This window comes from Phascolarctos cinereus, unplaced genomic scaffold, assembly GCF_003287225.1.
Source record: "Phascolarctos cinereus isolate Bilbo 61053 unplaced genomic scaffold, phaCin_HiC Scaffold_4;HRSCAF=312, whole genome shotgun sequence".
In the NCBI taxonomy this organism is placed as follows: domain Eukaryota; kingdom Metazoa; phylum Chordata; class Mammalia; order Diprotodontia; family Phascolarctidae; genus Phascolarctos; species Phascolarctos cinereus.
In genome coordinates, this window is record NW_027555847.1 from 672,012,645 (window position 1) to 672,040,641 (window position 27,997).

Below are 27,997 nucleotides of genomic sequence, written 5' to 3' on the forward strand. Positions count from 1 at the left end.
CAGGCTTTACCCCCCTTTGTTTCCTGGCTGTTTCCTAGGATTTCAACCCTTGAGGGAGATACCAGCCTCCTCTGGCTTTGTGGGTGGACCTCAGGAGGCTTCTTTCTGAGGCTCTTGGTACTTGCAAAGTTTCTGGGCTAGAATTTGTGGGCCTTGTTAAATCCCAGCTCTGATGCAGGTGGTGTGTGCTGGCAGACAGTTTGAGAACTGAGAGGCCTTGCTCTCTGCCTGCTGCCAGATGGATCCTGCCGAAGCTAGAGTGACTGCTGCTTTCCGTGGAGTGGAAGGCAGCCTCAGCCTGGCCCTACCATGTCTTCAGTCAAAACTCGACCTTGCTATAGGAGCTAAGTGATCCCCCTTCCCCTCCCCTCCTCCTTCCTCAATTTTAGAATGGTGGAATTGTGAGCTGAAAGTAAATGAAAACATTTTCCTTTTGCAGCTGAGGATTTGAACCTATGTCTTCTGACTCTTTATGCAATGATCTTTCCACTCTGTTGTGGCGTTGGGTAAATTTAGGCCCAGAAGGGCACTTGGCAAACCTCTTATTCACCTCATTTCCCCTTAGTTGTGGGCTTGGGGACAGACAACCTGCTTAACTTTAAAGGGAACCAGTGGGAGAAAACCTCCATGCAAATACTTCAAGGTTGTTTCTCCACTAGAAAACCTTTCGAGCATCCCCATCTAAGCAATTCTAATAAGAGTAATCTCATATTTCTGTTAATGCTTTAAAGTCTGCAAAGTGCCCTCCATACAACAGCTCTGTGAAAAGAGGGGGAATGGAGTCTTGTCTTCCAAGATGGTGTTGCTGTCTTACGGATGAGTAGATAGAGTCTCAGAGAGCTGAGCTCACCCAGGGAGTGTCATCGAGGATTCAAGCCCAGTGTCCTGACCCTAAATCCATTGTTCTTCCCACTGTGCTCCAGGGTTATTCCTCAGCTCTCATGAAGGGCGGCTTGGGGAGATGAACCTGGGCCGGTGTCCTCCCTGGACACGACCTTCACACCAACACAAAGTCAGGGATATCAGAACATTTGGAGATGAGTTGGTATAAGAGGCTGTGCCGTATAAATGCCTCACTTTTTATTTTGTATGCCTGCCTTGGCTCCCTGTTAGGGGTTAAGGATTCCTCCTAGTTTGGGGGGCAGGGGGAGAAAGACAAGGGAAGGAGTCCTGGGGACTTGAATTATGGCTGGACCCAGGTGCTTCAAACTGTGGGACCAAGCAGGCCTGAACCTAGCTGTCTTTGTCCATTCCGCACTGATGTGAGCCTTGACTTTTCCCTTAGAAATCTCTTGAAAGTTAAGTGGAACCTATACTTAGCCAATCCCAGTAGGTTCCAGAGGCGCTGAGTGTTCAGTCATCGTGTCTTTAGCATCGCCTTGGGTGGTGGTAGTGTGTGTATGTGTCTGTGTGTGGGGGCGGGATTGTGATGGCCAGATGGAGGTGAGGGAAGGCTGAGAGGAACTGGGCAGATGCCACCCAGACAAGTAAGTGCCCTCCCTGTGTTCTCGGTGTCTGATCCCTTGAAGGGGGCTCCATCTGGGCTCCTGATATGGCTGCTTCCTGGGCTCAGTCTCTATGAGGGAAGGGGAATGTAGAGTATACAAGACTTGGGGATTCCTGGGAACGCTCCCATGGCATGGCTTTATGCTGCAGAATGTAATGTGGCATTACTCTTCAGGTCCCATGTGTTCAGATACTGAGCAGGGCTTGGGGCTAGCCTCGTCTAATCCCTTAATTTTATAAATGGAGAAACGGACCCAGGGAAGGGCTTGTTTTAGGTCCCTTAGGAAACTGCTGCTAGAGCCCAGGCCTCTTTCCATAGTGCCACCACTGCTTCCAGAGAAGGAACTATCCCTGGCTCCCTGCCAAGAAGTGGTTGGTACATTATTGTGGGTAAGAATTAGTCCTCATTATAAACCTTGAGGGCAAAAAGTGAAAGTTTATGATAGCCCAGAAGGGGGGGATCTTCCTTGACACTTTCACTGGGTTTTTTCCCCACTAAAATCACAGTATGGACCCCACAAAGATAAGTGAAGCTTTATTTAATCCCTCTGGATCTCTGCATAGTTCTTTGGCCTGTAAGTTGCTTAGGTACTGGAACAGACTTCACTGGTTGCTTAGATCTCCTGAGATAGTAGGTGTTCTTATGATATTCACCAGGTCTTTTAATGGCTTTCATGGAAGGCAGCTCATGTGTAACCTCTGCCCCCCCCCCCCCGTTCTGACTCCCCTACCTGCAAAAAAGGACATAGAATGTCAGGTGGCAAGGGCTTCAGAACAAAGAACAGAATGTCTTTCCTAGAAGGGAGAGCACAGCAGAGCTGGGAGGACCCTATAGAACACTGGATGTCAGAGCTGGGAGGGCCTTTAGGACACAGATTGTCAGACTGGGGGGCTTATAGAACACAGTGTCAGAGCTAGGGGGGCCCTTAGAACAGACTGTCAGAGCTGAGAGGACCCTTTAGAACATGGAATGTCACAGCTGTGGGGCCCATAGAACACAGTGTCAGAGCTGAGAGAACCCCCTTAGTACATGGAATGTCAGAGCTGAGGGGCTCATAGAACACAATGTCAGCGCTGGGTGGGGGGGGCCCTTAGTATACTGAAAGGCAGGGCTGGGGTCAGGGGAGACTTCCTTCCTGTCCTTCCCCATCGTGAGTTATCTGTTCCAGCCACATTGGCTCATCTGCCATTCCCCAAATTCGGCATTCCATCTCTTCACCTCCGGGTCTTGGTAGACTCTGCCCCTCTGCCCCCGCCCCCCCCAACCTGGAAGACACCAATTCACCCTTAGTATGGTTAGCTTCCTCCTGGGCTCTTAGGTGCCTTCCTGCTTCCCTGGCCTGCTCCACCCTGCCCCCTAGTGGTAAGTGCCCTCTAGATGCTCACAGTCCCTTGCATTTCCTGGTATCTGGGCCAGTGTTCTGTTCTCCCAGGAGAATGTAAGTTCCTTGAGAGTGGAGCTGTTTTTTGCTTTGTCTTTGTATCCCCAGAGGCCTAGCACCACCATACCTTGAACGTACGAATAACATAGGCAGTAAATGTTTGTTGAATTGAATTAAATTGAGCATGGGAATATCCAAACTGGAAAGGACATCTGTATATCTGTATAGATCCTACTTGATGGAATAGAAGGTCCTTAGGGCAGAGACAGTACAGGGTTCAGTTTGTTTTTTCTTTTTGTCCCAAATGCCTTGCACCATAGTAGGTGCTTAATATACTGAGCCTGTTTTTTTTTTTGTTTGTTTGTTTACCCTTCCTACCTCCCTCCCTGGCTGCTGTGGCTCCCAGCTGCCTGCCACCACCATAGAAGGGGTGGAACACTTCGTGTTCCTCTCCTGCTTGGTCTGGTTTATTTAATTTATGATATGAGGAGGCCCAGATCCCAGTAGGGGATTCAGCTTCCTGCTGGGGAGAGGCAATATTGGGGCCTGTGGTTTCATTCTGTAGCAATAGTCTGTGACACTTAAGGCCATCCTGCTATGCCTTACTTACCCAGGTGACTCCCAGCCCTGCACTTGGAAGTGGCCTAAGCAGTCAGCTAGTCTGACCGCTACATTCCCAAGTGCCATTTGGCTTCTGCCTGAACGCTTGCACTGATGGGGAAACTCACTACCTCCCAGGGCAGCCTGGTCCAGTGTCAGATCTCTAATAGTTATGAAATTACTTGTACTGAGCCTAAACATGCCTCACTGTAACTTCTCAAGTCTTTTTCTGCATTTGTGGGCTAAAAGACAATAAAGGTAATTTCTTCCTTCTGTCCTCCTTCCCAGAAACAGACTAGGCTGGCTTTAGGGTAGAGAAAGTTGAGGAGAGGCCTCTTGGGTCTTGCAGCTTTGGGTGTATACCCTCACCCCCAAGATATCCCATTCCCACCCTGACGCCCACAGAGCAGAAATGTGATTCCTCTGTTGCTTCCCCATGGGGAGTTCCAAGATCCTGGGCTTGGGGCCAGCCTCCCCTCCAGGATCACCAGGGTCCAGAGGCCAGAAAGAGGAAGCAGGGCACTGCTAAAAGGAATCAGGGGAGGGGGAAAGGGAGCTGCTTTCTGGGCAGAAACATGAAGCTCTTGTCCAGTCATCCAGGCTGAGTCTTGTAACGCTGGCCCCACTGGTGGGGAGGGAGGAGGCCCAGGTTGGGCCTGTTTTCTGGGCTGACTCCCAAATCTATTGGGCAGAGCCATGAAGAGAATCTAGCCGTTGGGGGTGACAGGGTTGGAGGGAGTTTGGGTTGTCCATGCCTGAATGTGGAGGTTGGGAGGAAATACTCCTAGTCTGAGGGTAAGAGTGACCCAGCCTGGGTGTTAAAGGGAGGGAAGCAGGCCTCGGGGTGCCCCAAGAGTCATCATTCCACTTAGTATTTTCCCACCAGACAGGTTTGTTGAAATATATTTTTATTGCATTTCTGCAAAGCTTACAAAAATATGACAAAATAAATTAAGAAGAAATCAAAATAATCCCCGTTAGGTATTTCCTTCCGGATTGAAAGAAAGAAGACGGCAAAAAACTTGCCTTTTCCTCTTCGCCTCTGATCAGTGGCCAACCCTCAGAGCCCTAGGGAGTGGGTGGGGAGTAAACATACTGGGACTGGTGGATCCTGACCCCCCAGTCCACTTGCCAGGCCAGGCTAGGCACATCCTAACCCTCTCCACTCCCTCCCCTGGCCTGGAGAGGACAGGCTGGCCATCATCAGTCGTGCTCAGCCTCAGCTCCTTGCATTAATAACTCATGTTGCATATGTGAATGAAGGAAAGCCCAGGGCTTCAGGAGTGGAGGGTAGAGTGGGAAAGAGGTGGGGCTGGCTAGTGCCACCCAGCTGGCCAGCAGATGGCTTGGGGGCTGGGGCTGGGGCTGTCATCTGGAGGCAGAGGGCAGGGCCCTGGGAGTGGGGGGCTGGAGAAGCTGTCATCACCCTGAGCAGGGGGTGCAGGGAGTGGGGCAGGGACCCAGGCAGGGCTTCCCGGGACCCGGGCACAGGGTGGGCACTCAGCTACATGGCCCTCTCTAGTGCCACTCCCCTCACCCCCACAACTCCAGGGGCCCTCCCATTGCCAGCAGCCTGTGGGCGGGGGCGTATTGGGTGATGGTGGGCAGGAGCAGCGTGGTGGTGCAGGGCTCCGGCGGTGGGCACGGGAGGGGACACCAGAAGCTGGCTGCGCTGTCCCTGCGGAAGGGGAGAGGGGGCAGTTCCAGTGCAGTGCCCTTGGGGGCTAGACCAAGAGGACTCGGGCCTCGCTGGCACTGCCCCTGCTTCACACTGGCTTCAGACAGGCTTTCAAGCCTTAGGGCAGCCCGTGGGCACAAAGTGGCATTCCCCAGTCTGGGGTGAGGAGTGGAATGTCCTTAGGGGATTCCCTCGGTATCAATCTCTCGGCTACTTATCTCCTCCATGAACCAGAAAGAGTCTAGTCTGGTCCCACCCCCACCCAGCGCTGCCCACAGCCCTGTGCCCCCATGTTGGCACCAAGCACAGAGGAGCTGGGCCAGGGTGGGTTTGGGGCCTGCCCTTACCCCCAAGGAAGGCTTTATTGCTTCTAGACAATGGCTCAGGGGGGAGAGGGATGGCAGGGGAAAGCTCATCGGGTCCAGCCCATGCCTCTGATCTCCTAACCCCTCCCAGATTGGGGGGTGAGAGGAGGGAAGGTTCCTGTCTCTTGCTGCAGGCCTGATGCCCACTTCTCACTCTGGCTCAGGCTTTGCTGGGCAGGGTGGGAGGGAGTGGTGGTATCAAACCAAAAAGCACTAAGGTGAAAATCCCCCTCTTCTGGTCACCCAAGGAGGGAAGGGGGTGTGGAGTCCTAGGGAGGGTCCCTCTGTTCCTGCCCATGGCCTGGCTGGGTTGAGCTTATCTGGAACAAGCCTGGGACTGTGGCTGTGGTCTCTGCCCTACGGAGAGGACTGCTCTCTTGGGGCCGACCCTTTGTTGAGGACAGGGACCCAGCCCCCCAGCTCAGCTCTGGGGTCTAAATACTGGTTGGTGACTGACTGACCACTCCCAACTGGCCCCTTCTCCCTGATTAAGGTCTCCTCCCAGAGGACAGGTCCCTGGGCCAGCCCAGCTGAGGAGCTGGGGGCACTGGGGTTTGCATAGAGGTAGGGGGGAGGGAAGGCCATGGAGGTGGGCAGGTCGGCCATGCGGGGGTGGCCTGTCCTAGGAGGGCAGGGCAGGAAATGGGGAGGGGGTGCTATCCAGGCCACCCTTGTGTTGTCTCTAGTACCCAGAGGTTCTAACACAGAGACTGAGGAAGAACGGAAGGAAGAGGCAGTAAGTGCCTTTGTCCCTCCTAGGGGGGACGTGGCTTCGAGGAGCTGCCCATACCTAAGGGGACTGGGGGTAGCCCATAGCTCTCGTACCATACCCTCTCATGTCCAGGGGTCAAATGCAGTAGGAGGGAGGAAGCTATGGCTTTTTCCCTCCCCAGCCAGGCCCCATTTGTCCTTGCATCTGCCCCTCAATCCTCTTCTAACTGGGACCCAGGTGTCCCCAGGTCCCCACCCCACCCCAAGTTAAAGCTTATGACCTGAGCCTTCGTCCTCTGCACAGGCATCGGGCTCCTCCCCACCGGCCTCATCTGCCAGCCCGGGACGCTGGGCCTTGCTGGGAGCGCCGTCGGGTCGCACCTGCCCCCCGCCTGTCCCGTTAGATGCAGTGGTGGACTCTGCCCGGCCCCCAAAGGGGAAGAGCTTGCCGGCGTGGAAGGGCTTGGGAGGCGAGTGGCTTCGCTCTTGTTCTCGCTTGGCTTCTGGGGACTTGAGAAACTTAAAGCTGAGGAAGGCAGGCAGGCGGTTTTCTCCCGTGGGGGAGGGTGCCTGCGGCTGACGGGTAGCTGGGCTGGCACCCCCTGCAGAGGATGAGGATGACGAAGAGGATGAGGACAGAAACTTCCCCTGCAGGGGGATCATGTGCTTGAGTTTCATGACATTGTTGGGGGCAAGCAGGGAGCCTGGCCTCTTGGGCCGGTCTGGGCCGGGCCCACCCTTGGCCTTGGCAGGTGCCTTCTCAGGGGCAAGATCTGGACTGCTGCCCTCAGCCCGGCCTTCCTCACGCCCAGCCTCACGTTCCCGTCGCGCGTGGTGCTCCGCGTGTCTTTGCCGCTCTTCCTCCTCCCGCCTTCGCCGTTGCTGCTGCTGGTAGTGATGCTGAGCCTGGCGCTCGTGTTTCTAGGGATAGCCAGGGGCATGAGCGGGAGTCAAGGGGTAAGGCTGGACATATGAGGTCCAGGTGAGAGGAGGGATGGGTGGGAAATGGGATGATGCTGTGGGGAAACCAGGCATTAGGAGACAAGAAGCGTGAGAGACAAGCAATCAGAGGTCAAGGGGCTAGAACTGGAAGGTCTGAAGCATTAGGCGAGGAAGAGGTATAGGGGTACGACCATGTGTTGGCAGGAGAAAGGGCATCCATGGGACAGGATTGGGAGAGTTGAGGAACTGAGTGGATGTCCAACTGGAAAGACCAGATATGAGAGGGGGATTGATGAGAGACAGGCAGGTGTTGGAGGGAGACTTGACAACTTGGAGCTGGGAGATGAGAAATCGAGGGGAAAGTGGCTTTTGGGGACTATGAGGGTCAGTAAGGGAGAGTGGGAGGGTGACCAGAGAATAGAGTACTGGGGAAGGGCTTGGGAGGTGATGAGGAATGATAGATGGGAGCAGACACCAGGACATTCAGGAATGAGGAAGATGAATTGGAGAGGTTTGGGGAATCACTAGGAGGGACCTGGCACTGGGAGAAGCAAATCCCTTAGGCTCCAACCACAGGGGGAGCTGAGCCTGGGCGGGGCACAGATCCTGGTCCTGAATGGCTTGGGGTGTCTCACTCTGGAGGGTGAGAGTAGGAAAGGATGGGGGGATACAGGACCTCCCAGTTGCATCAGACCAGGGCTGGAAAGAACCAGAGCTGGAGATGGTCTCACCTTGAAGGCCTCTCGCCGCTGATGTTCCAGCTTAGCCATCTCCTCAGCTACCCAGGCAGGGATGTCCGGGATGGCCGCCTGGATGAGGTACTTCAGAAACAGAGCAAAGTGCTGGGAACCGGCGGGGGAGACAGAGATATGAGTGTGGAGGAGTCCTTGAGGGACCCAGGGCCCTCCCTAACACAAAGACTGGCCCGAGCCCTCAAGCGCCATACAGAAACAAAGCTGGCCTGGGCTGGGCTGGGAAGGGAATGGATGCCATGAGCCAGAGGAGAAGACCTGCAGAGTTGAGGGGCTGCCCCCTTCCCCAACCCCTGTCTCCAGGGATGCCCTCAGAAGCCAAGGCTAGCCAGTCTGTACCTCGAGCACTACTACAGAGATAATGGCGGCCTCTGGGCTCAGCCACGGGAAGAGGCGTTGAAGTTGTCCGCACTGACCAATCAGGTAGCAGTTCACCACAATGGCCAGGATGCCCATGGCCTCCATCACCTTCTGCAGGGTCAAGGAGATGGACGGGGAGAAGTGTCAGCCCAGGCAGAAGGGCCCCCTTCCTCGCTTTCTCCTGGCCCCTTCTCCCTGAGTCCCGTGTCTGCCAGTGAGTTCTTGGTAAATCCCCATCCCCGTGGTCCCTCCGATTCCTCTGAGCCCTCATCCCCTCCAGAGGGACCATCTTACCCCCCACTCCCCACCGCTGAACGCTTATCCCCCTCGCTAAGCTCCGCGGCTGGGCCTAGCTAGGGACGCCCTTCCAGGTCCCGACTGCGGGCTCTGCCCGTGTGTATCACCTGCCACTGCCCGATGCTGTCGACACGCTGCCCGAAAGGCCGCTGGAGGCCCGTGCACAGCTTGAAGGCATCGCTACGGATCTCAATGAGGTTGTTGACCAGGGCACAGAGGGCAGCCAGGGGAAAGGCAGAAGAGAAGAGCACCACGTAGCCGAACTGTACAAACATCTCCTGGTAGTCCTGGAAAGGGTCCTGGGGGTGGGGGCAGGGCTTCAACACACACCCTGGTGCTTCTGCCACCTTCCCACCCAGCCCCCTCCTCTGCCTGCTGCGGCAGAATAGAGTCCATTGAGAACATGAACACAGACTGTCAGCACAGGGGCTGGATGAGGATTGTGGGGATAGCCTTTGTTTTCACTGTTCAGTTGTTTCAGCCCTGTCTGACTCTTTGCGACCCCATTTCGGGTTTTCTTGGCAGAGATACTGGAGTGGTTTGCCATTTCCTTCCTCAGCTCATTTTACAGATAAGGAAAACAGGGTGAAGTGACTTGCCCGGGGTCACACAGCTAGCAAGTGTCTGAAGCCAGATTTGAGCTCAGGAAGATGAGTCTTCCTGACTCCAGGTTTCCACTGTGCATCCTTAGAGACCATCTGGCTCTCCTTTTACAGAGGAGACTGGGGTCAGAGAAGCCCAAGCTCGCAGAGCAAGTCTGTGTCAGAACCAGCTATGTCCTTCAGCCCAGGATCATCCCAGCTGACACCCAGCTCCTCATCCCTCAGCGGATGTGTTACCCTCTCAAAAGGCCCCCAACTCTTCCTGCCCCATGTAGCTTAGGATGTTTCCTGATTACCTCAGTTCTGGTCAGTTCCCTCAGGGCTCAAGGGCTCTTCCTGCTTGGGGGCTGTCTGAAAGTCAAGCGCAGGCCCCTTCCACAGGACTCACCTCGTATCTTTTCATGCAGCTCTCCAGCTCGGCCTGGGTCAGCTGGGGGGAGTAATCTTCCTCAGGCGGGTCGATCCAGGATGTGCGGTTCTGCTTTCGCCGTTTGTCCTCCCCCGGGCCCAAGGCCTCGGCCTCATCATCACCAGGACCCTGGTCTCGACCCTCACCACCAGGCCGTTCCCCACGCGGGCCCCCAGGTGCTTCGAGGGGCTCCCGGCCAGGACTGTCTGAAGGCTCTTCAGCGTCCTCTTCATCCTCACACAAGGCAAACACGGCCGCCGGGTCCAGGCCCTTGTCTACCATGGTCGGGCTACCCTCTTCCAGGAGGCTCTCGGGACCTGTTGGGCCTGCCCGTCGCTGCCGCTCAGCCCGCTCGGCAAAGCTCACCTTCCTTAGCTTTAGGCCGCAGTCCAGAAGGCTTTCTTCCTCATCATCTTCCTCCTCATCGTCCTCATCCTCCTCATCATCCTCCTCCCCCCCACCGCCACCACCTGCCTCTTCCCCACCCTCCCCAATTCTCCTCCGCCGCTCTTCCTCCTCCTCCTCAGGGACCCCGCAGCCCCCGTTGAGGCACTTCCGACCCCCACTGCCACTGCCCTCCTGGGCCCTGGGCTCAGGAGGCCCCGCCAGTGGCTCTCGGGGCTGGGCCTCTGGGACAGGAGGCCTGTGAGTGAGCAGCTTCAGGAAAGTCTTGGAGAACTCCCAGAGGGTGCGGGCGCTCAGGTCCCCGCTGGTCAGCCGGCGGTACAGGTGAGGCTGTAGTACCTCCCGGATATTCTGCAGGAACTGACGGGTGATAAGCAGGGTGGCTAACATCTGGGGGAGAAAGAGGCAGCGTTGGGAGGGTACTGGGGAAGGAAGAGGGGGCGGGTGGGGAGGGGAAGGGGAGTTATCCTGTGGAGGGAACCTAGCACCGTTCACTAGTGTGACTTTAGGCATGATGGTCAATCTCTCCAGTCATCGGGCTCACCCTCCCTTTAATTCCCTGTGTGACTGGCCACATCATTTCCCTGTTTGAGCCTCAGCTTCCCCAAACAAACGTTGGAGGAGATGATCTCTGTATCTCTGAGCACTTGACAGTCTAGGTTCTAAGGGTGCTCCTGCTTTCCCGGGGAGTGTTAAATGAAAAAATGGTTTAGGAATCCCCACTGATCCCATCCCTCCTTTACCCAAGGACCTGGACTTCAGTATAGCCCAGCCCCAGGCACTTGATCAGCATTTCAGTGGAATTCTGGGTACTTAGTTTCCCCCATCTCCACGCCCCCTCCTTCTAGCGCCTAGCTCCCAGCCCCACACTTAGTCCCTGCCCATCCCCATCCCTGGCCTTGCTGGCCACACCCTCAGCATGACCCCACCTACGCCAGCCCATACTCTGGCCTTGGCCAGAGCCAGGAGGCCCTGGAAGGAGAAGAGGAGAAGCTGGAGACGGAGGGCAGCGTAGGGGACGACAGCCGCACGGAGCTGGCGCTCCAGGCTTTGGGAGAGAGAGAGGATGAGCAGGAGCTGTGGAGGGACAGACATAGGGACAGGACGGATGGCAGAACAGACAGAGAGACAGACAGAGAAACAGGCAGAGAGGAGAGGAAGGGCTCAGGAAGTCACTGGGAGAGGGGAGAGGAGAAGGGTGACTAGGTAACAGGGAGGGGAGATGGAAGGGATGAAGGTGATGGAGGACTGGAGTAGGTGGGGCTGCAAGGCGGGTCATGGGCTTGCCCTGGCTCCCGGCTCCTTGGCTTCCTTGTTCCATCTGCCAGAGAGAGGCTTTGGGGCTGAGGGCCAGGTCAGGGGTCAGGGGAGAAGGGCCAGGCTTTGGAGCCCAATTGGGAGCCAGAAGGCCTGAAATTCATGCCAAGGTCTTGGGGGTCGGGTCTCTTACCTCCTTCAGCCTCTCCATGTCCTTGAGGTAGAAACCGATGTAGAAAAGACTCAGGTACGAATTTACAAACTGGAACTGGGGTGGAGGGTAGGGTGGGAGAGATGGGGCTGAGGGGCTGGGCTGAGTCTGGGGAGCCCAGGACCTTGAGGCAGGCAAGGACGTCCTACCCCAGACAAGCCAGGCCCTTGCCAGCCTCAGTGAGCTTGAGGCTCACCCCCTTCTCCCCTCGCTCTAGAACATCCTCCCCAGTTTCTCTACTCAAAACCCCAGCCATCCTTCTGGGCGCCCCCTCTAGTAAGTACTCCCTGACTGCCTCCAGCCCACAGCGATGGCTTTCCCCACTGAGCTCCCATGGCCAGTAGAAACTGAACCTTGCATTTAAATAGGCAGCTCTTCCTCCCCTCTTCCCTGTCTTCCCCAGCAGTGAAGCAGGCACTGAGCAGACCACCCAGGATCACGGAACAGGGGGAGGCACCGAACCTTCTGCTTGAGACAGGGGCCCACAGACATAACCCAACAAGGTATCTAGGATACCAGGGGCTGTGCACATTCCAATTTGGGGACAGTGACTGGCTCAGCTGATTACATGGGAACTGAGATGTTTGGGTCAGAAAGCTCTAGAGAAAGTCCCCGGCTCTGGCGCCCTCAGGGCTGGAGCCTGGCCTCCGTGGCACAGACTAGACCCCTCACTCACCAAAACAATCTTGACGATGAGGTGTTTCTCATAGGCACTCTGTAGACGGTAGTTCTCTGCCAAAGGGAGACGTGTGAGGTGGGGCAGAGTTGCTGGGGTTGGGGGAGTCAGGGTCTTGGATGGTCCCCAGAGGGACATATACCCCCCCACACTCAATTAATACAACCAGAGGCTGGGTAGTTGAGCTGTGGGAATAGGCGGGTGCTGCCAAAAGCACTGGGGGGGCATCTGCTATTCTCCCACTAAGAGATTACTTGTAGGCTAGAGGTAAAAGAGACCCAGAGTCTCAGGGCTAATGTTCCCAAACTGTCTAGGAATTGCCAATTGCCTGGGTAGGAAGGCAAAGTTTAGGCCTCTGTGGAACCAGTGAGATTCTAGAGGCCCAGTATTTAATGGGTGGCTTTCCCTGGCATCTCTGTTATGTTCCTGCCGAGGTCTTGTGTGCTGGTTGGGGCTGTGAGCTGCCTGAGGTTTTAAGCACAGAGAAGACCAAAGGGCTGGGCAGTGACAACTCTGGGTCACAAGGCTACCAGAAGGCACATCCTTAATGCTCTTCCCTACTCTTTACGGCTGGCTAGCGTCAGAGGATGTGGTCCCCTGATACCCAGAAAGAAAAGCAACCAACGTTCCCAGCAACCACACTTTCCCCACCTCTCCCACCCCCGAGATATCTTGAGGGGCAGGGTGGTGACCTTATCCCTGAGGCCTGGAGTTTCATGTCTCTGGGAAGGGGTGGGGTCCCTTGCATACCCATGTCATTAAGCCAGTAGGCAAGCTTCTTGTAGGCCTCGGCAGAGGCACTGACCAAGAGGGCCAGGCCAATCTTGGGCAGGAATCGGACAAGGCGTGGCAGCCCCTTCACACTGAGCACCAGCTCCTGCCAGGCAGGGAATAAAGGGGTCAGGCCAGGACTAAGGGTGGAGGCAGGCGGGGCTCAGGCTCTTTGCAGCTGGGATCCTAGACTTTGCCTGGAGTTGGCATCAGGGCTCTACCTGGGTCTAAGGACTCAGCCTGAGGCTGGAGACCTGGATTCAGTATGGGGCTAGGTGCAGGGCTCAGCTTGGAAGCATGGTCCTAGACTTAGCCTGCGCTGGAGGTCCTAGAGTCAGCCTGGGGTTGAGGTCCTGGATGCAGTTTAGGGCTGGGGTCAGCATTTAGCCTGGAGTTAGAATCAGGGCTTTGCCTGGGGCTGAGGTGGGTCCCTGGTTCCTGGTCTTGGGGAGGGGGAGGTGGAAAGGCATCTCACCTGCAGTTGGAAGCAGCCGAGCATGAGCAGGAAGCCCCCGATGAGGCAGGTGGCACACACTGGCAGGCTAACCAGCAGCTGGAAGAGGAGTCGCTTCCAAGGTGGGTAGTAAAACTCCTCCACGTTGGTCACAGGACTGATCCGCCGGACACCCTGTAGAGGGAGGCAGTGTTGAGACCAGCCCTGGTCCCCCTGCTCAGGTACCTTCTATAGCTCCCAAGGGCACCCTCATTCTAAGGAGAAAGTAAACAGACTGGTATTCAAGGCCCTCTGCCATCCAGCCTAGGCCCAGAGGGTTTAGAGTGGGAAGATACCTTCAGGACCATCTTAGAGACAAGCCACTTCATTCTCCATGAGGAGCCTGGGGCCCCAGAGAGGGGATGGCTCCTGCCCATCCAACTAAATTGCAGGAGTCTTGGTCCTGATAGGAATCCCTGGAATGCCCTTCCCCTGCCCATCACCACCTCCAGGCAGCCTCCCTACTGCTCCCATCCCCAGTGCCTTCCCCTTGGTCTTCACGCACATTCTCCTCCCAGTGACCAGGAGGTCTAATCTCCAGTGTCCCCACCCAGCCCCCTAAGGGCAAGGCAGGACTTGCTCCCATTCCCGCAAGTGCCTAGGATGGGGTCCAGGCCTCAGGGGAGACTTGTGATCCTAGGAGAATGGGGATGGAGGGAGGGTGAGCGACTCACCCTGAACTGGGGCCGGGGCTCCTCGATGGCTTCTCCAGGGGTGTCCAAGGTCCCCCACTTATAGGCAAACTCGGCCCCACGGCGCTTCCACTCTTCCAGAAACAGTGTAGACCAGATCACATTGAAGATGGCAAAGATTACACAGCAGATGTCCCGGCTGGTCTGGGGGAATCCAGAGGGACAATGGAAGGAAAAGGACAAGGCAGGGACATCCCAGCCCTAGCAACTTCCATCTCTAATTCAGAGCCAATCAATCAATCAGTAAACATTTATTAAGTGCCTGCTATGTGCCAGGTACTATGCTAAGCAAAAGAGTGAATCTTCCTCCTATGCCCCGCCCCCCAACATGCTCTCCCTACATTATCCCATCTCTCATCATCTTTCTGTAATAACCCAATCCCAGGCTCCCTGGACCACTGTCCCTTATGACTTCTTGCACTGTCCCATGGCCCAAGTCTCCCCAGATCTTCCAAGGTGTTGACAAGTCTCCTTGGGTGTTTGCAAATCTCTCCAAGTCTCATTGAGTCTCCTCAGTTCTCCCCATCCCCCAAGCATTATATCTCTCTGGGGACCTGTGTCTCCAGATCTCCCTGGCTTCTGGGTAAATCTTCCCGAGTGTATCCTGGGACATCCATGTCTTCCCAGAGAAGGCTCATTCCCAGAGAAGGCTCACCTGGTCAGCCTCAGTGAAGGTATAGAGCACAGAGCCAAACACAGCTGGGTAGACCATGGCAGAGGTATAGAAACCCAGCCAGGCAAAATACATAGCAATCTTCACCCCAAAGTAGTCACAAATCTCATCTGGGATTGAGAGAAGCAAGCTTTTGGCCTGGGGCCAGATGATAAGGCCTAAGACATTCCCTCCTTCCCCTCCCCAGGATCTCCCTTTGGGACTGGGGAAAGGGGCTACTCTTGAACAGTGAGAGAGGGCTACATCTGAATGGGGAGTGGGGGCGGGGGGGGGAAATGCAGCTGGACAAGAAAGAGGAGGGGCTATATCTGTGCACTAGAAGGAAAAAGCTGCTTATGGTGTGAGGAAAGAGTTGAGAGCAGTTCCTCTTTACTCCTTGCCCAAGCCCAGGGCATCTCCCCCCTTCTCAGTGGTCTCCTCTGGACTACTTCTGGGCAAGGAGAGAGGGTTAAAGCTAGCTGGGGACATGTCCAAATGAGGCAAAGAGGAGAGGGGCCATGCTTTCTTCTTGATGGATGGGGAAGGACCAATGACCACAGAGGAAAGGGGAGGGCCCAAGACCCCACCTTACCAAGGGGCTGGTTCTCACATACAGCCTGCACCCAGGACTTCATGAGGCGGTTAAGAATCCTCTGCTCATGTACAGGGAACACCTGCTGGATGATTCCACGGGCGGCCAGCTCTGGGACTGGGGAAGGAGGACGGAGGCTTGTTAGGGTGGGGAGGCCAAGGAACTCAAATCTAGTCCTTGACAGCCACGCCTCAGTTACCAACTCTAAGGATGACCTTGGTTAAGTCCCCTCTTTGCTCTGGGCCCTATTTTCTGATTTCCTAAATGGGAACAATAGTCCCTTCATTTTTGAGTGGTTATGAGGATAAAGGTGAGACAGGGCTGAGAAGTGAAGGGAAAGGAAAAGAAGGGGTTTGCTCTCTTGAGTTCTGTAGAGCCTGACTCTTTGCTGACAGACTCATTTGTCCCCAAATAGCCATGATCCAGGCTGGGGCTTTCACTGAGGCATCCCCATAATCTCAGTGAATCACTTCCAAACCCCACCCCCACCCCACCATTCACCCATGTCATTCAAGGCTCTCTCCAAAGGACACAGCCTTCCCTTTCCTCGGTCAGCACCACAGACAGCGACACAGGGATCTACAGACCTACAGGTCTAAGGTGTAGCTGCAGTTGTCCTTGAAAGGCCCATAACTTTCAAGCTACAAACACAATTCCTACCTCTCCAACCCATTTCCCAAGCCTGGAGATACTCTGGGGGAACAAGATTCTCAGGGTTCTGCCTCAAAATAGGTTAGTATGCACGCACTACGAGCATGCATGTGTGGCTTTTTTGATCAGGAAACCTGGGTTCAAATCCCTTTTTCTATTTACTATCTATGGGACACTTAATGTGTCTAAGCCTGTTTCCTCATCTGTAAAATGAAGGGATTGGACTAGATGTTTCCTAAGATTCCTTCCAGCTTTGACATTCTAAGTCCTAAGGGCCTTCGCAGCTCAAAATCCTACAACTTTCTGACCTATATATGGGTTTGTACTTCTGTGTCGGTGGGACCTGAAATAATTTTTACAATGAGAAATATAGGCCTTTGGGTACTTTTCAGAGGTACTCACACGTGTTTTAAAGACAAGGGGAGAGACAAAGAGAGAGAATCTCACTGCCCAGGCTGTCAGGCCCTTAGGCTCCCAGTCCTGTCTAATCTCTATATTATTATTATTATTATAGCTATATTTATTATTACCAAATTATGTTAATTGTCAATATAATTATGTTACTAGAATACTTTCAGCAATTAGTGATAATTCTGATCCCAGCAAAATAATTATTCATTAATGGTTGCCATAATTATGGTATATAATAATAACCTTGCCTGTGCTAAGACGTTTTCCCAGTTATAATACCTGGTGAGGTGGCAAAGGATAATTCTCCCTATTTTATAGATGAAGGAAACTGAGGGCAGGAGGGAGGAAGTGACTTATCCAAGGTGACAGGAGTGAGGATAGAAATCAGAAGAGAATCCAGGTCTTCTGACTCAACGCTGGGCTCCTTCTCCCACCACACCACTGCCTCTCTAGCGCAATCCCAAAAACTTCTAAGGGTTCCCTGTAACGCACTTCTTTTAGGGAGGGCCTCTCTCTAAGCCCCTCCTTTGACCTGCTCACTCATTTGCAGGTTCTCCAAACCGAGATCTTACTACATCCCGTCATGTGGTGGTTCTCATGGCTCCGCCCCTGCTCCCCAACCTGCCCCACAGCGGGAGGGGCTGATGTGCTGGTGGGGGCTCTCGGCCCCACTCCTGCGACCCCACCTCTCTAGCAGGGTCACTGATTGGCTGGGCTGGCTCTTCGCCCCGCCCCACCGCTCCCCAGACCCTTCCCCTCAGGCTCACTCACTGATGGGCTGGTCCTCCAAGAAGCGCACATTGTGCAGCGCCTCCCCGGCCTTGGCCCGCAGGTTCTCCAGCCAGAAGCGGATGATGCTCTGCCGCTCCTGCGGGGGAAAGATGGGAGGATGGAGTGCCTCTGGGTCCTCATCAGGGCTGTCAGCGGAGGGGGAGAGAAGGGCAGCCCTGGCCCCCGCTGGCTGTGGGGCCGGAGGGAACGGCGCACCTGGGAGGTGAAGAAGCGGAGCTCACTCTCCACGTTCTCGTAGATGAAGTCCTCCTCGCAAGAGAAGCCCCTAGTGCCGCCGCCGAACTCGGCCTTCACGGCCTTCCGCAGCCCCAGCTCATCAGCCCCACGGAGCAGGCTAGGGGGGAAGGGGTGGGGTCACGGACCCAATCCACACCCTGATGTTCCCTCCCCCAACGGAGCTAGCCTCTGAAGGGGCGGGCTTTGGAGGAGAGAATGGAGGGACCGGGGAAGGAGGACGGACCCAAAGCTGGGGTGGGGAAGAGTGTGTGGGGAGGGAGCCCACAAGCTGGGGCGGGGAGTAGATGGAAAGGAACCCTGGAGCGGGGGTTAAATGCGGAGGGGTGATGGGAAGATGCATGGCGATCAATTCCACAGCTAGGGCTGTGGGATATGCACAGGGAGGGATCCCAGATGTGGAGGGATAGATGGGATCCCAAAGCTTAGAGGGAAGCAGTGGGGGAGGCTGAAGGGGCCCAGAGCTGGGGGAGGGAGAATTCACAAGGCAGGAGCCCAGAACTAGGGGGAAAGATGCTTGGGGAGGGAGTCCAGAGCTGAGGTGAGGCAGAGCTGCAAGGAAGGAGAGGGGGGAAGCTGGGCTCTGGCTTCAGCAGGAGTGGGGCGGGGTACTGGGAGGCCCGGAGCCTGAACCTGCCTCTCATAGGTGGCAGTGAGAAAGAAGCCGTAGGTCCTCGTGTGCCGATGGTGCCGGACTTGTACTATGAGTTCAGGGATACCCACACGGATGTGATTCAGAAGCCACAGTAGGGTGTGGTCGTCAGTCGTGTCTGAGGGTGGGGTGGAGACAGAGGAAGCAGAATGAGTTCCTTGTACTTGGGCACTGTGGTGACTGTCTCTTGCAGAGTCTTTGGGTCCTGGGCCTCAGAGCCTCTGTCCTACCCACCTCCCCAATACCTGCAGGGTCCAGGCCCCTGCTCTCCCCTCCCTGAGGAATCAGGCCTTCCCAGAAGTTAGGTCAAGGGTTTGCTAGAATACAGGGGAAGTGCAGGTCCAGGGTACCTGGGAAGGTCATGAGGACATCACAGTTCTCCGTGGGCACCGTCTTCATCCATGATTTGTGGGACATGATATATCGTCCTGCCTGTAACAGCCGCTTCCCAAATAGCTTGTCTGGGAAAAGGGAAAGAAAAGAATCACTGGGGCCAAGGACTGTGGCAGAGCGCTGGACATGAAGATGGGGAACCTGGATTCACATCTTGGTTCTGGCCTTTGTAACCCTGGGCAAGTGTCTTCATCTTTCTGAGTTTCAATCTGCTTCTCTGTAAATGGAGATAATGATCATTGTACTGTCAACCTCTCCGGACTTTGCGGAGGACAGAGGGAATGTGGTTCAGGGGAAAAAAGCACTAACTCTGGGTTCAAGTCCTGCCTCTGATCTGAAAGGTAAATCACTTTATCTTGCTGGGTCTCAGTCCCCCTGATCTGTAAAGAATGGGGATGGTCATCGAGGTCCCTTCCAGCCTTGGAGCTATGATCCACATCTTGTTGCTTAGTTGTTTTCAGGCACGTCTGACTCTTTGTGGCCCTTCTGGGGGTTTTCTTGGCAAAGATACTGGAGCGGTTTGCCATTTCCTTCTCTAGCTGATTTTACAGATGAGGAAATAGGGTTAAGTGACTTGCCCAAGGTCACATAGCCAGTAAGTGTCTGAGGCTGCATTTGAACTCAGGTGTTCCTGACTCCAGGCCTAGCATTCTATCCTGTGCACCACCTAATTGCCTTCCTATTCAAATGCGAAGTGTTAGAAGAATAAAAAGTGAAGTCTTACTAAAAATTAACCTCTACTATTTACAAGTGTTATCTTTTAAAAGAATTTGGGGAAAAAAAGAAAATAAAAGAATGTTGGACCTGGAGTCAAGAGATTTAGATTTTAATCCTGCCATTGAGGTAAACAGAGTTACAGCTAGAGCTCCGTCACCTTGGGCAAGTCCCCTAACATCTTTGAGCCTAAGTTTCTTTATCTGTAAAATGAGTGGGTTTGCCTGATAGATTCTAGGTATTCTAGAGTCCAGAATATCCCTTCCATCTCTAATTCCGTGGTCATGTGTTCTCAGGTTTGTTAAAGTGTGGATTATTCAGTTGGATTGTTTCCGTTTCTTGCTCATCTACTCTGTCCCACTAATCTACATTTTTTTAAACCACTACCAAACTGCTTTGAGGATGTAATAGTTTGAGATCTGGAAGAGCTGGGTCCCTTCATTGTTACTTTTTGTTCATTATTTCCTTGGATATTCTAGACCTAACTTTGTAAACTTCTCCTTCAAACCCTCTCCCATTCCTCAGTTCCCTATTTCCGAGGAGGGCATTGCCATCTTTCCAGTCTCCTGGGTTCACAATACTGTGGAGACACCTTTTATTCTTCATTCTGTCTTGTCTCCCCTCCTCACAAGACTTGCCAAGTAATATCAATTGAAATTGAACCCTCCCCCCAAACATCTCTCACATCTACGCCCCCTCCCCCTTACATGGCCACCAGTCTAGTTCAAGCTTTCATCACCTCTTGCCTGGCCGATTGAAACAGCCTCCTAATTGGTCCCTGCCTTCATCCTCCCCCTTCTCCAGTCCATCCACACAGCTGATGATATTCTTAAAGCACAGATCTAACCATGTCACTCCTCTTTCTTAGGAAGGTCCAATGACTCCCTCTTGCCTTCAAGATAAAATACTAACTTCTCCATTTGGCATTTAATGCCCTACATCATCTGGTTCCAGCCTGCTTTTCCAGACATACTGCACATTATTTCCCTTCATGTACTCTCTGTTTCAGCCAAACTGACCTACTTGCTGTTACCGGTATCTTGCTGCCAAAGTGATCTTTAAGCACAAATCTGATGTCACGTCCCCTACTCCATATTAACTCCGATGGCTCCCTACTACCTCTAGGATCAGCGAGAAACTCCTCTGTTTGGTTCTTAAAGTTCTTCAAAACTTGGCCCCAATCTATTTTTACAGTCTCGTTATACATCTTTCCCCCTTCCCACACTGTATTTTATGGGCCAGGTAAACTGGTCTTCTTCTGTTTCTCAAACAAGGTGGTCCATCTCCCACCTCTCACTTTGTACTGGCTCTCTGCCATGTTTGTAATGCCAGCCCTTCTCACTTCTGCTTCACTGAATCACTAACTTACAAGATGAAGCTTGAACATCACATTCTACACAAAGCCTTTCCAATCTCACCACGCTAGGCCCCCCCCCAAAATAAATACAAGTACTTATTTTGCATATACAGTATTTATTCTGGATATATGTGCTTCTATTCATACATATTTCCCCTAAAAGAATGCAAACTCCTGACAGCAGGGATTATTGCATTTTTTCTGTATTTGCATATCCAACACAGTAATAATACTAACAATAGCCTGCATTTATAGATCACTTTAAGGTTTGCAAAGCACTCCACAAATATTATCTCATTTTATCCTCATAACAACCTGGCAAGGTAGGTGTTATTATTATCCTCATTTTACAAAATAGAAAACTAAGATGGACAGAAGTGAAATGACTTGCCCAGGGACACACAGCTAGTAAGGCCAGATTTTAATTCAGTACTTCCTGACTCCAGGTCCAACTCTTTATCCACTATACTATCTAGATACCTTACAGTACCTTTCATATAGCAGATATTTAATAAATAATCATAGAATGAATGAATGAATTTTACAGTGAAATATAAATGTCTCACAGCAACCCTGTGTAGTTGATAGTACAAAGATTATCATCTCCATTTGACAAAGACTCAGGAATGTATCCATAGCCACACATCTAAGAAGAGTTAAGACCAGAAAATGGACCCAAACTTCCACTCTGATCACTTTCAACTCAACCATTCTTCAAGAATATTTCCCACCACCAAAATACGCCCAAGATTTTTTTTTTGGTCTAGCCTGTGATTGTAATGGTTTGGAGGTTTCCTCCACTGATGCAAATTGTAATTAGCCTGCAACTTTCTAGGATTCTAGACTTAGAGTTAAGAACGAGCCTTTAACATCTAACTCCTTTATTTTACAGATGAGGAAACTGAGTCCCAGTAAGGTAAAGGGACTTAGCCAAGGTTACAAGGTAGTAAGTAGCACAGCCAGTATTTGAACCCATGTCCTCAGACTGTAAATTCAGGGCTCTTTTCATCGCCTTGAATTACCTGTTGGGAGCTCTGAGAGTTTAATAGCTTGTCCTCCGTCATATAGCTCATATGTGCTGGATGTAAAACTTGACCCCAGGGCTTCCAAATTCCAAGGCCCCACCCTCTTCTCTATTCACTATACCACAGTGCCTCTCCATGAAAAATGACTTATTGAAACACAAAGGCAAACACAATTATGTCACAGTCCTAAGGCTACATGGTACCCAAGCTCATTGATTGTGATAAACGGTAATAGGCAAAACTGGAAAGTGACGTAGTGTTCTTCTCGGGGAATCTACTTTGGGCTTACAGGGAGAGGCTGTTTGAGAATTTGTTGGGAACTATTTGTTGTACCCAAATGAAATGTATCAATGATAATTAAAACCTGTCAGGGGACAGCTAGGTGGTGCCTAGGTGGCAAAGTGGATAGAGCTCTGGCCTTGGAGTCAGGAAGACCTGAGTTCAAATCCAGCCTCAGACACTTGACACTTACTCTATGTGACCCTAAGCAAATCACTTAACTCCAATTACCTCACCAAAAAGAAAAAAAAAAACCTGTCCATGTAGACAGTAAAAAGAGACATTAAAAAAAATGTTGAGATGGAAATAAAAGTGAAAAAATATTAACTTACAATGGTATGGGATGGCTGAAATTTCCCCATCCTGTGACAGATTCTATTGGAGATCACTGGATCCCAGATTTAGAGCTGGAAGAGACCTTGGAGGTCGTTTAATCCAACCATCTTATTTTACAGATGAGGAAACTGAGGCCCAGAGAGAAGTCACTTGCTCAAGGTAATAAAGAACAGAAGAGGCAGGATGTGAACCCAAGTTTTTTTATTCCAATTCCAAAGCTTTTTCTTTTTCTTGGCTAGGCAATGGGTTTAAGTGACTTGCCCAGGGTCACACAGCTAGTAGGTGTTGTGTGTCTGAGGCTGGATTTGAACTCAGGTCCTTCTGAATTCAGGGCCAGTGCTCTATCCACTGCGCCACCTAGCTGCCCTGAAAGTTTTTTGTAAACTATATTTACTGGGGGGAGAGGGAGGAAAGTGGTGAGATAGAGGGTTTATTGCCCATTAGAAGGCTGACGTGCTCACAGCTTAGCCTGGGAGCGGTGGGAAGTGGGAGGTCACAATGGAGTGGCCGAGTAGGTCAACGAAGCAAGGGGACCCCTGCCACAAGCTTGTATTGTGCTGGTAGGCAGGGGAGAAGGTACGGAGGGGCTAAGGCTCTGCCAGTCTACCCATGCCCAAACTAATGCCCCTGCCTTCACCCCAATTCTCCTTTCTTGTTCACTGCTCCCACACTTCCAGGCTTGGCCAGTGACCAATCCTGGAGCCCCTGCCTGGGCTGCCACAAGACTCAGCCTCCCACATCTGCCAGCAACCAGGCCCTGAAGCCTAAAGGGGGATAAGGAAAAGGGAGCTTGTCTCTATGGAGATGGGAAAGCTCCAGTAATGAGGAGATTAGGACCAGACCCCAGTTCAATGACAAGTTCCCCCAACTTACACCAAAATGACTTCAAGCCAGGGCTGGGGAAACCGGACTCCCAAGTCTTCTTCTGTGTGAGGACCTTGCTTGGCTCTGTTCCCCCACCCCCAACCCAATCTGACTCAAAGGGTTTCCGGTTCTCCCTAGCTCTGTGTGGGTATGTCTCTGTGTGTGCACACGTGTGTCTAGCTTAACCCCTGCAGTTCATGGGACATGTAGCCAAAGGAAGATACTGGTTTCCCCAAGCTTGAGGGGCAGTACCTTACCTCTACCCTGCCATGTACCATGGGTCATTCCAGGGAGGTATCTGAAGTTTTGCTCAGACTTCCTGACCCCTCGGACCAGAGGATTTAAAAATGGAAGAGATCTTAGAAAGCATTAAGTCCAGTCCCCTTACTTGACAGATGGAGAAACTGAGGCCCACAGAAAGAAAATGATTTATTTGCTCAAGGTCAGAGGGGGAGTTAGTAGTTCAGCTAGGATGTGACCTCAGCTCCTTTGACATCTAATCTATTTCTTTTTTCACCATGCTATACTTTAGGCACCCTAGCCTGGAGACAAAGGCAGTCAGTCTCTGTCCCCAAGCCAACAGGACTGGCACTGTCAGCACCCATGCTCCCTGGCACAGCCTGAGCTCTTGTGGGGGGAGGCCAAGTTGGCTAAAGCAGGGGCAGGGAATGATGCAGCCATCTAGCCAGAGTGGGAAAGAAAGGCAGGCCTGTTTGAGGAGCAGAATGCCCAGATAAGCAAGACCTGGGGATATCCGTGTGGGGGGACACATGTGGGCAGACTACTTTACACACTGCCAAGTCTAGTCAAATCAGAATTCTGAATGTGAGTTATCTGTGGAAATCACCGAGTGTCAGTGCTCGATGGAACCTTAGAACATTAAGGAAAATACTTTGGAGCTGGAAAGAATCTTAAAACATACAGAACAGACTGTCAGAGTGGAAAGGGCTGTAGAATAAAGGGGCATAGAATGTCAGAGTCCAAAGAGAACTGAGAACAGAGAATGTCAGAGTCTTTAGTACAGAGAATAAAATGTCAGTGTTGGAAGGTTCATTTTTTTCCTTTTTTTTGTATGGCATTTTTAAATGCACAAGTAGTTTTGAAGATTAATATGGAGAAAGCACATGCCAGAAGCTAAGCTCACACTCAAGGGTTCAAACATACGGTATGATTCTATCACGTTACAGAAGATTCTGAACGTTCACATTATCCATGTGAGGTAGCAAAGACGAGAACCCAAAGAGAAAGCAAACTCCTCCCCAGCTGTTCTTTCTGCTTATCCAAGCAAACTGAAGGACCTAAGGGCCTTTTGGAGGGAAAAGGTAGAAAAGTAGAAAGATGAAGAAAAACCTCATGACATCCTACTCAAGGGATCAAATGGAATGATTACTAGGCAGTCACTACTCTTACTTAAAATCCAAGGAATATAACTATGCATCAGACTCTAGAAGTAAGGATGATTCCATTTGGGTGCCCTGTGATATTTGGTGAATAGACAAACTCTACCAGTTAGAAGGGAACTTAGAACAGAGAATGTCAGAGCTGGGAGGGCCCTTAGAACAAGGAATGTCAGGACTAAGAGAGCCCTTAGAACAGAGGTATCAGACCTGAGAGGGCCCTTAGAACACAGGATGTCAGGGCTGGGAGGGTCCTTAGAATACAGAATGTCAGAGCTGGGGGGGGGTCCTTAGAACAAGGAATGGCAGAGTTAGGAGGGCCTATAAGGGCCCTTGTGTTATAAGACACAAGATGTCAGGGCTGGAAGGGCCCTTAGAGACTATTTGGTCCACACCTCACCCCACTTCAAAGATGGGAAAGCTTAGAGACCATTTAACAAGTTACAATCAGGGTTAGGTATAGAGCCCAGGTCTCCTAAAGCCCAGGCAGCACCTGGTTCTAACCCTTCCATTTTATTCAGTGTTTGTTCAGTCCCAGGTCAGGTTCTGCACAGGTCCCACCTCCTATTCCTGATCCGTCAGTTCTATTGCTCATGGAATGCAAAGTAACTCAAGCAGTCGCCTCAGTTTCCCAGCCCTGGCAGAACATACCCAGAGACATGAATTGCAAAGCCAAATGAAAATGGTTTGGGATTATCTGTTCCTCCAAACAAACCTCTGGTGTGGGACTTCTCCTCCAGACTAACTCATAATGATGGGGACATTCAAGAGTTGACCATGTTACATAATCTCACAGTTCTGGCCCCAACGTTTCCATGCATGCTCCTGGGCAGATGCCCAGCATGTGAAGCTGCCAAGAATGATTCATCACAGCTGGGGGTGAGGACAGGGGCATGTGTGTATATGCAGGTACCTGTGGGTGCCTCTAGAGTCTGCAATTACAGGACAGAGAATGTCCAGTTGTACATAAAAACATCACGGATCCAGGACAGGACACATATTATAGCCATAAACCTGTAAATGTAACTACTTTGTCTACAGAAAGTCTGCAGACTTTAACTAAGAGTCACACAGCCAGGACAGATCCAGGCTGGGCTCTATCTGCAGATCTGGGTGGAATAACCGGGATCATCAGAAAAAGTGTAGTCAACTGTGTGTGGGGGGGGCAGGTCACCCATGTATCAAGTTAAATGAGCCCAATTTATTTGATTTTTTTTTAGGTGATAGGAAAAACTAGGCGCAGCATTGGGATAGGCCAGGATCAAGAGCCAGCCTTGGAGTCCAAATTAATAAGACCTGAGTTCAAGTCCTCCCCTGGCACAAATAGGCTAAGTTACCCTGGGCAGGTCACTAAGATTGTAAATTGAAGAACAGCAAGAGCTGTTCTGCCTTGGGGGAAGAAGTTTTCATACCAGGAATTCCCTACACTGATGAAAATCCCATGACTGGGATCCCTCCTCCTCCTTGGTCCAAAAAAGAATAGAATGGGAATTGAAGGTCCTTTGGAGAGGTCTTAGCAGGTCCCTAGTGAGAAGGAACCCCCAAATCCAATAGTAATCAGGGGGCTTTCTGAATGGTTGAGAGTGAACCTGGGATTATAGAATGGACCAATGCATTCAATCTAGAAAACCAAGGTGGCCAATCTCCAAATGGATAATGAGGAGGTCAGATACCATACTCTTGGCCTGGAGAGGTTCAGGAACTAAATTGGGACTATGGAATTTTGATTAAAGATCAGGTTGGAAACTTTAGGTATGATCTAGCCTGGGCCTGGGAAGTTTTCTTTTAGACCAGTTGGATTGGGGGCAGCATAAGGAGCTAGGGAGACTCAGGTGGAATTTCAGGGTCCTGGGCCTTCAGGCCTCAGACTGGGGACAAGAGATCAGGGAAGATTTAGCAAGTCTGAAGAGTTTAAAGTCCTAGGGCTGAAAGCAAAGGTGGATTGGCTCCAGTGGGAGCTGGTGTCCCCGGAAGCTGACCCACATCAGAGAAGCCTAAGAAAGGAAGGCTGCAGAATGCATTGCATACCTGTGTACCTGGGCAGGTAACCCAGCTGCAGATCTGGGCCAGGGCTATGTAAACATTCCTGGGCCCGTGGGCTGCTGCCTAAAAACACGTGTGTGAGTAACCTGGTCAGGTGCCAGTAGGTGTGTGCCAGCCACCTTTGGAATCTCTCTGTAGGAGCTGTCCAGGACGCTTCCCCTGTTTTATATGACAGTCCAGTCTTGGGGCACAGAGACCCCTCCCCAAACACACACACATAGTGTCTGTGGCACATAACACAGCTGTATTCCCAGGAGTGGTGACAGTCTAACCTGAAACATTCCCATCTCCTAGCCAAGGCTCCCTGATTCGGGGGCCAGGGGAAAGACTCAGGGCTCAGCCTGGGGCCATTATCTTAATCACTATCTGGGTCTAGGGCCAGGTGTAGGGCCAGAGTCTCAGCAGTCTGGGCTCTGGGGTTTGTTTTGGTTTCAAAGGCAATCTGGGGCTAGGGCTGAGTCTGGATCTGGACTCCAGGGATTCATTTGGGGTCAAGAAACAGAGGGAAGAGATCACTGTGTTAAGGAAGGCTTTAACCGGTGACCTTGGCCTCATTAGACCCCAGCTCTGTTGGGTGACAGCAACCTGAGGTGAGTGGGGAAGGAGGAGTGAGTGGGCCCAGTGAAGACAGGAGGGTCAAGGGATCGAAGGCCTGGGGGAACTCGGAGCCTGGCCCAGAGGCTGTACTCCTGAAACTGCTTCCTCAGCTCTGCCTGTGTCCCACCTGCCGTTTAGTGTTACTGACTTTGGGAGGAGGCCACCAGGATTGCCTGGTCCCGGGGCAGAGCCTCCCCCCTCCCCTTATCGAGGCCCCCTAAAGGCCCCTCACCTTGATCTGAGGTCACTGGGACTGCAGAGCAGGAGGGGACCCGGGACTCAGGGTAAGGGAGCTCTAGGGTCCTTCAGCCAGTGTCCCACATAAGGGGATGGAGCAGGAGCTGGCCCGCACATCTACAGGACCCCGGGGACTGATGGGGAGACTGGGATGGCCTCCCTGCACTGCCCGCACCTCCCGGGCCTTAGAGTGCCCAGAGCCTCGCATGCCCCCATCCCACCCCACTGCAGCCTGCCTGCCCAGGGTGGGGGGGGGGCGCCCGCAGCGCTGCAGTGCCCCGGGCCGCCCCGCCCCACCCCGCCCCTCGCAGTCCCGGCCCCACGCTCCCTCCCCGCCCGGTCCGGTCCGGTCCGCGGCCGCCTTACCCAGGACTCCGGCCCCCGCCGCCGCCGCCGCCGCGGGCTCGCCCTCCGGGGGGGGCCGCTTGCCACGCTCGCCTTCCGCCGTGCCGCCGGCCCCGGGCCCGGCCGTGTCGGGCATGGTGGCGGCGGGCGGTCCGGAGAGGGAGGGCTCAGGGGCCGCGGGGGGCGCAGCCCGGCCGGGGCGGCCGCAGGGGCATGGGGCCGGAGCCGCCGCCGGGGCTAGCGGAAGACAAAGAAAGGAGCTGCTGCTGCTGGAGCCGCTGGAGCCGCCGCCGCCGCCGCCGCCAGAGCCGCGCGAT

General features: G+C 52.9%; 1 protein-coding gene across 1 annotated transcript; it reads right to left on the minus strand.

The window, feature by feature from the left end:
- Positions 1-4,379: 4,379 nt before the first annotated feature.
- Positions 4,380-27,982, minus strand: ANO8 (anoctamin 8). The gene is made up of 18 exons (XM_020969336.2): positions 27,702-27,982; positions 18,444-18,554; positions 18,079-18,211; positions 17,403-17,541; positions 17,187-17,283; positions 15,354-15,470; positions 14,765-14,892; positions 14,092-14,253; positions 13,400-13,552; positions 12,904-13,030; positions 12,154-12,209; positions 11,460-11,534; positions 9,584-10,399; positions 8,701-8,892; positions 8,276-8,407; positions 7,916-8,026; positions 6,524-7,163; positions 4,380-5,166 (listed from the first exon to the last, which is right to left on the minus strand). Exons 1-18 carry the CDS (start codon positions 27,814-27,816, stop codon positions 4,805-4,807), a joined length of 3,666 nt encoding a protein of 1,221 aa, XP_020824995.1. The 5' UTR covers positions 27,817-27,982; the 3' UTR covers positions 4,380-4,804.
- Between the last annotated feature and the right edge of the window lie 15 nt (positions 27,983-27,997).

Bases quoted from the DNA above. Each gene is read 5' to 3' on its own strand.
- ANO8 (XM_020969336.2), bottom strand. From the start codon at position 27,816: ATGCCCGACACGGCCGGGCCCGGGGCCGGCGGCACGGCGGAAGGCGAG. The intron at 10,400-11,459 runs GTAAGAGACCCG...TTTCTCCCCCAG, and splicing joins ACATGGAGAGGCTGAAGGAG to ATGTTAGCCACCCTGCTTAT. The intron at 8,893-9,583 runs GTGAGTCCTGTG...CCCCACCCCCAG, and splicing joins GCTGCATGAAAAGATACGAG to GACCCTTTCCAGGACTACCA.